Source organism: Cucurbita pepo, chromosome 2, assembly GCF_057944985.1.
Source record: "Cucurbita pepo subsp. pepo isolate OVF chromosome 2, ASM5794498v1, whole genome shotgun sequence".
NCBI classification, from domain to species: Eukaryota; Viridiplantae; Streptophyta; class Magnoliopsida; order Cucurbitales; family Cucurbitaceae; genus Cucurbita; species Cucurbita pepo.
The window spans coordinates 15,412,603-15,420,476 of record NC_141799.1 but is presented as its reverse complement, the minus strand read 5'-3'; the positions used below and the strand labels follow the sequence as shown (position 1 = coordinate 15,420,476).

The window sequence follows — 7,874 nt, the reverse complement described above, 5'->3', positions numbered from 1 at the left end:
AAATGATGTAATCTCAATTTTAAAATAAAATAGTAAATATTAATTAAAGCATTTTTCTTTTAGTGCTTTTGTAAAGTGGCGGGGGACGCATGGAAACGCGTATAGAGTGGGTTTCATACGTGTCTTCCACCCCATCAAATAAATTTAAGTATACAAATTATTAACTATTTATTTTTAAATTATCCTTGGAATATTAAATTTATTACAATTTTAGATAAATAATTGACATGATAATATCTAAAATGGTCATTTTAACGATTGTCTAAATTTAAAAAAATAAATTGGCTACCGTTTAAACTAATGATAACGTTGAAAGATTTATATATGTAATTTAGTTTAAATAATATGAGATTTGTATAATTTTTAAAAGTGGTTTGATTATTAAATGATTAGTTAACTTAGATCTATATTTTCTCTAACATTTTATTGTGTTTAATTAACACATCCAACATGAATATACATAAAAATTGAAAATTAAAAGATATTAATGAAACTTTTTATAGTTAAAAGCACTAAAAAAAATTATAAACTTTTGAAAGTTTATAAACCTTTTACTCCTACCACATTTATTTGTGAAATTTTTTTATTACATATCGTATTTTTTTAATCAAGATGAATTCTTCCCACCTAAATGGTGGTGAAAGTTTTCTTATTTATAATCATTTACGGAATGCAGAAATATGATAAGCTACAAATAATATGAAAATTACAATAAAATGAAAGAATAATGGATGAATACAATACATTTGCCTTCAATAAAAGGGCAAATATGGTAAGCCGTACTATAAAGCAAAATACTAGATATTTACCTTATAATGAAGGGTCGTATTATGTTTAACTGACAGCCCTACCAACAAATATAAGATCTTTGAAGTTGGTAAATAGAAATATGAAAACATGAACAGAGAGAAGAACAAAGGCTTCAAAATTAGGTTGGATGAGCCAAGTTTTTTTCTACATCTACATACATTTCATGTTGGCATGAACCAGAGGAGGAAAAAAAGGAAATAATATATATAACCAATGGGATTCCATTTGTTACCCATAGAATATGACTAATTTTCTAGAATGCCATCAACACCTTTAAAGTGGCATCAGTCTTTTGTATCTGAAAAACCAAACAAATGCAGAAAATATGATAATCCCACTTACGCCTGTAATTAGAAGAACCCACTTGAATGCATCAGGATTCTCAAACATTGATATTTCAAAATTCATGCCAAATATTCCAGCTACCACCCCAAAAATGGCAACAACGAATGTTGCAGTTGTGAGCAGTAGCTCAAACTGGATCAACTGATTCCGTACGTTATCCTGCACATGAACATCTTTTTGAGTAATTGGAACAAAAAAAAAAAGCGATGATACGACTCTACGATCGGCAAGTTTTGAATTCTCTAGTAGTTCAGATATTCTTTAGGGAAAACGAAGGAATTTAGAAGCATTAACCAAATTGTAAATTTTTTTCTTCACTTCATATGTTTTTGTCTTTTCAGCTTTATCCGCTTAAATGGCAGCAGTTGAAAAGATTTTTAACAATTTCAAGAGATCACTGTTCTTAGAAGACTGAGGGAGGATTTGATCATACTCTAAAAAGTATGTATTTGTCAGTTAGGAGGAGGGCCGTGGAGGTGAGGGATATGTTGTTGTTTGGTGTGGGGTATCTTTTGCTGTGTCATCTTTGGACATTCTCTGTTGAGAATTGGGAGCGCTCAAATCTAAAATTGTTGGCCAGCTTATATCAGTATTGGGACCAGAGCAATTTTCTAGGGAATTGCGGGCAAGATGGAAAACAAACAACGCTAGTTCATTGGAGGGAAAAATGGTAGAGATGGCTGAGAAACAATCAGGAATGGAGGAGAAGATGTTGAGGATTGTTGGGAGAGGAGTCCCACACCATATAATTAAGGGGTTGATCATGGGTAAGTAGGGAATACATCTCCAATGTTACGAGGCCTTTTGGGAAAACCAAAAGTAAAGCCATGAGAGCTTATGCTCAAAGTGGACAATATCATACTATTGTGGAGGTCTGTGATTCCTAACCGAAGATGAATCTGAAATTTGGGGCCTACCAATATTATAATCAAGAACCCAACAGTTCAGCAGATAGAATGATGTACGAACTGAGAAAAGAAAAAAGAAAGAACATGAGCGTACCAACTGGATGTTGATGAAATCTTCTGTGTCATCAATGTACTCCTTCAACTATAAGAGGGAAAATGAGATAAGATTGTTAGTTTTATCCCAGTGGAAAAGGAGAAAAGAAAACTAATTTTAAGACTCATGTGCAATGAGTACCGATGTCAACTTGTTCAAGGTGCTGTCAATGACAACAAAATATGCTTCAAGAAGCATCTCGAGCTCCTCTATACTTTCAGTGGCACTTTCTGAACTTCTCATGCTCTCGTGCCGACTCCTTGCAATGCTAAGGCTCTTCTCAAGCTTGCGAGTTTCGGGCGGTGAAGATACAGGAGAAACAGGAGCTGAAATAGATGCTCCATCGATTGGCCTGTATCCAGTCACAGACTGATCGCCATAAACAAAGGACTCCATTCTCATTTTCTTCTCGGTGAGATACATTTCTGCCATATCTCCATCATCATCCATGAGCTGCTCTATTTCATCCCTAACCTAAAAAGATGCAGCTCAAATAGAGAACATAGAGAAAAAATTGTGCAGCTACCCATTTACTTGCATAAACCAGGATCACTAGAGTGAATGCAGAATACCTTCTGAACCCTACGAGTCAGGGCAACAAGTCTGCTTTTCAAGCGACGGACACGCTCCAAATTTAATGTACTGATTTTCGACGTAAGTTCATCTAGCAATGGATATGCTTCAATTTCTAACTCTGCAGCCTTTAGGGCACGAGCAAATTATATGAAGAAATCATCACATTAGAAGAACAAATTACTAGCTAGTAAAAATATGATGAAATAAATCAAGGATGGCTTTATTTAATAGTATGTTATCATTATTGCTAAGCCAGAAAGTCCTCAACAAATACAGCAACACCATAGTATAACTTGATCAGTGATGCCCTAATTAGTCGGAAGTCAACAGTGATAAACAATACAAGCAGGAGAACCTTTAACTTCAAATCTTCAATCTGATGAATTTGAAATGAGTAATAATTAATCTTACACCAAAATGCATGATAATCAGACCTGTTAATATGTTTCAAATGTCAGTATGGAAAAGCATTCCTTAATCTTCTGTTTCTACTTGTTTTAAACAAAAATTACGAACTCAAAACACGACCAATTAACATGCATGAAACAAATAAAAGCAAACAGCTCAAACTTCTATTTCTACGCACCTGGGAATCAAGAAATGTACAAGCTGCCTCCAAAGCGACTTCTAAAGCCCTGAACTCAAAGGGCAAATAATCAGGAGAGGTGGTGTTTGCAAATAAATTATCGAAATTCCTACTTCCTCTTCTTCGATTAAAGTCAGCTCCATGATTTCCATCATTTTGCCAAACCTCATCGACCCCAGTGGTTTTCAAACGTCTTTGTAGCTCTACCACATACTGCAATACATAACTATCAAGGGAATTTAACAGCAGAACTTCATCGGCTGTTATGATACATCGAATCTGCTCCAGATTGACCACAATAGCCTTCTCTCTACCAAGAATTGTGGAAGGGTAAACAAACAAAGGGTCAAGCAGGCGCAAATCACGTGCAGGTAGATCACAACGACGCATCACAGTGAACTTATCGATCTCAATAATCTGGGAGTTCCCAGAGGAATCTACCCGGATCCAAGATCTTAGTCCCTGGCCTCGCTTCTTCAGCCCTAAAACATCCACACCTTGAAATGGCACCCTTCCGGAGGCCGATGGCCTATTATTAACAGCCTCCCTAACATTTATAGCAGATGCAGGTTTCGGAGGAAGCAACCGCTCTTTGAGATCCGCCATTTACACAAATATCTAAATGAAACAACATAAAATAGTTGGAAATCAACACACACACACACACATATATATATATATTGTAAAGTTATATAAACGCTCGTATCGAGTCAATCAATCACGCAGTTCCAGTTCGAACAAACAATAATCAGTAACATAATAGCAAAAAATTTCAATATCTTAAATGCAATAGTGATTAAACAATAAATTCGCAATGCTCGTGCAGTACAAAGGGAAAGTAACACATCAGTAATTCTCAACCAAATCTTTTCTAACCGGAATAACTCAACCCTAAAGATGTAACTGCCAACCGCAGGTATCAAATCATATAACGAAACAACACAAAACGAAAAGAAAAAGAAAATCACCTCCAAAGGAGAACAAAGGCGGCGGTTCTCAGAGAGCGTACGACAGATACAAATATAGAATTCCTTCTCACGAGCTCGGAAATGAAAGATTTCACAGGGGGAAAACCTATTGAGTTAAGAATTCAACATCAAAAGATGAAAGAAAACCTAGATTGCAGAGGCGAGCGAATGAAGCACCAGAAGGCTGAGAGTTCCAATTGCCGTATCAGAGAATGATGAACAGAGATTGAAGACGGAACCGATAATTGATCAAGAAGAATCAAGAAACCGAGCCTAGCAGGTTCAAGAATCTCAGCATACAGTGATGCTGACCATATCATCAGATTCATCACAAACAAAATTAACCATCAATTATTATTTCTCAATTATGGCAAAATTTAATTTCTCTCTCTCTTTCTTTTTTAGTTAGATTATACCAAATACATTTAACAATATTAGATACTTTAAAATGTTTTATTTTATGGCAAAATTTAATTTCTCTCTCTCTCTCCAAGTTAAATTATACCAAATACATTTAACAATATTAGATACTTTAAAATGTTTTATTTTACTCTTAATTTCTTTTGGTAAAAATTAAAACTTTAAAAATCTAGTGTAAATTAATTTTAATTGCTTTAAGTCATTATTAACTATCATACATAGTTAAACATAACCCATTATTATGTTAGACATTTAAATTATAAATTTTAACACTTAGTATTTAATATATATTATTCTTCGTAGATTATTTTAGGTTAATTTATAATTCATATGAATATGAATTAATATATTATTCACTAAGTTTCAATAGTAAATATTTAATTATGAAAGAATAATGATTATTAAAATCAAAATACATATTAACATAATAACATAGTTTTTCATCAAACTAGTGTTCTTCAAACAAATTAATTTTAAGAGACAAAAAAAACAAATCCAAATAAATATGCTACATAAGGATTATACATGTTAAATGGATGTAACTTAAAATTAGTATTTAATAATTTGAACTTAATTAAAGGAACCTCTTTCCAAACAATAATATAACTTAGGAAGATATGTTTCAATATTTGTAATGATTTGTTCTCGTGTTTTATTGATTATCGATCTAAAAAAATAGGAGCACAAAAAATTGAGGTAAACCCGTGTTCACACACTCTTCTCGAATTGTTATTTCCAACCCAAATGAAATACCCTTTTTATCGGAGAAGTACAAAATTAAAATTAGAAACACGTCCCTGAGAGACATAATTGGATTACATATTTTTTTTCATTAATAAATAAATATGATCATCTCAACCTCTTAATGACAAAAAAAAGAAAAGAAAAAAAGAAAAAAAAAAAGATTTTCACATATTCATGTTGGTGGATTTTATTAGAAAAAAAAAAGTCGTTTTTTTTTCGAGAAGTGGCTAATTATTGACAGAGTAGCCTATTAAAAGTTTTTACACTATCAATCTTTTAAATGTAAAATAGGTAGGTTTTCAGTTTCTAGGGGCAGCCCGGCAGGAACAAGGCAGAGGGAATGACAAACGGCAAGAAATTAGGCTCCCATCAATTAATGTCACAACAGCAGTATGAACATTTATTCTGCTTGAAGTTTTCATATAAACCCATCATAACATAGAAACAAGCAAGGAAAAAGGAACAAATTAATGCAAGGAAGCAATGTTAATGACATTCTGCTACATTTTTATCAGTTACATGTATGAATCAAAATGGATGAATGAACTTTTGACCTACAATGATCTTCATTTCTTATAAATACAGATCCCACCAAAGAGAAGAACCAATAAATGAGAAGCTTTGTACCTCAAGGTCCCTACGTATCATAGAAATTTCAATTTGCCTTTAGCCAGAGAAGCCTTGGCATGCTCCAGATGACACAATTCTTTTTGAGCTCCAGTCAAACCCGCACAAGACGATGCAGTAGCCCCTAATGTGATTGCAAAATAAAGGTAGATTGTGCAAAGGCAAGTCAAGAGTGCCAGTGCGGTTAAGAGGTAGCGATGACGATTGAAGAGAGTTGACCAACTACCCAACTCATTTGCAGGAAAATGCTTCCTAAATGTTGGGGTCCTCCTGCGAGGAGAAGCTAGAATGCTGTCAAGAACCATGTTCTAGAGCTCTAATCTTCTTCTGTGATCTGAAATTTAGCACCAAATTCAGAATCGTCCACAAAAGCAAAAGAGGGACAAGATTAAACAGATAGCCACAATATCCCTTTTCTTCAGCAAGTGTGTTTCAATAAATTCAGATACCATTCAAACATATTAGAATTTGAAGAAGTAAGATGCAAGATGTCAATGTAATCTGCAGCAGGCAACAACACATTATGAAATACACGAAACAATAAGATCATCAAAAGCTTGGTCAAAAGCATTAGGTCTTGAAAATTGAACTCGAGGACTTGTTGAATTCGAGGGAAGATAAAATGCAACAAAACTTGTAGACATCAGTAGTAGAAGGCTCGCCTGAGAATTAAAATTTGTAATAATATAGATGGCATGAATAGAAGTCTCAATATTCATTTCCAACGCATAACTTTTAACTAGATATTCAAGAGTTATACATCAAGAAAACGATTAGAATTGCTTTTATATTTTTCAAGGCAACAACAAGTCTCAGCTATAATACTCGAGCTCTCTCTTCTAACCCATCCCAAGTCGAAGTTAGAGGAGCAAAATAATCAAAGCCCACCGATCCATGGACAAACAGCGGCAAGTAACCCATAGAAATTAACCTAAAACACGAAAAAATTTCTCCTCATGCCAGAAACAAGAATTTGTCCATAGCATTAAACCATATAATTTCATATAATTTCCGTAACCTCAAAAAAACTAATTGTTCCTGATAAAGTCCCCATCCTCAAAACGCCACATATAATCTTATCAGCTCGGCCCAACTCCAAATCCCTAAACATCAGTATATGATCTACATTTAAAAGCAAATTACACACGCGATACAAATCCACATCGCAAAAGAGAGAAATCCATACCAAAACGACGCTAATACTAGAAGGAAAAATAAAATCCGATCCAATCGATCTGCACATTCTCCAAAAAATGAGCAACATCCACGACAATATAGAAGACGAGAAGAAACTCAAGAACAACGCAATATTCGGCAGAAATATCAAATTTAAGAAAAAGAAATCACAAAAGGCAGAAGAAGAGCAGATCTGAGAGAGACAATGTATTACAAATTACGAGAAATAATGAAACGAGAGAGTGAATCTTACAGTCAATAAACAGACGCGCCAAAGGAGATCGCAAGAAAGGAGAATTTGCTGTTCTTCGAAGAGATCGAGAAAGAAAGAAAGGTCACGGTTTTATAAAGGATACGAAATCCACAAGATCAGGTTGTCCTCTCTCTTCCGCGTTTTGAACCGGGTTTTTTTTATCGTTAATTTAAGTTTAACGGCCGTTCGATAATTTTATCGTTCCTCTAATTAAAAAAAAAAAAAAAAAAAAAAAAAAAAAAAATCTAAATTTTGTATGTAAGAAGTGTTTGAACTTTTAATTTCATTTTATATAACTTTTAAAATTAATGGATATTATATGTCGATATCTAACAGATCAATACATTAATAATCTCTAAAAATTGTA

The 7,874-nt window shown here is 33.7% G+C and overlaps 2 protein-coding genes across 2 annotated transcripts; both read right to left on the bottom strand.

Annotated features, from left to right (window-relative positions):
• Positions 1-904: 904 nt before the first annotated feature.
• LOC111788041 (magnesium transporter MRS2-1) lies at positions 905-4,631 on the bottom strand. The gene is made up of 6 exons (XM_023668178.2): positions 4,288-4,631; positions 3,320-3,937; positions 2,730-2,858; positions 2,299-2,631; positions 2,158-2,205; positions 905-1,314 (listed from the first exon to the last, which is right to left on the bottom strand). The coding sequence occupies exons 2-6, from the start codon at positions 3,923-3,925 to the stop codon at positions 1,084-1,086; spliced, it is 1,347 nt and encodes a 448-aa protein (XP_023523946.1). The 5' UTR covers positions 3,926-3,937; positions 4,288-4,631; the 3' UTR covers positions 905-1,083.
• A 1,193-nt stretch (positions 4,632-5,824) lies between these two features.
• Positions 5,825-7,618, bottom strand: LOC111787579 (uncharacterized). The gene is made up of 2 exons (XM_023667596.2): positions 7,508-7,618; positions 5,825-6,412 (listed from the first exon to the last, which is right to left on the bottom strand). Exon 2 carries the CDS (start codon positions 6,381-6,383, stop codon positions 6,096-6,098), a length of 288 nt encoding a protein of 95 aa, XP_023523364.1. The 5' UTR covers positions 6,384-6,412; positions 7,508-7,618; the 3' UTR covers positions 5,825-6,095.
• Between the last annotated feature and the right edge of the window lie 256 nt (positions 7,619-7,874).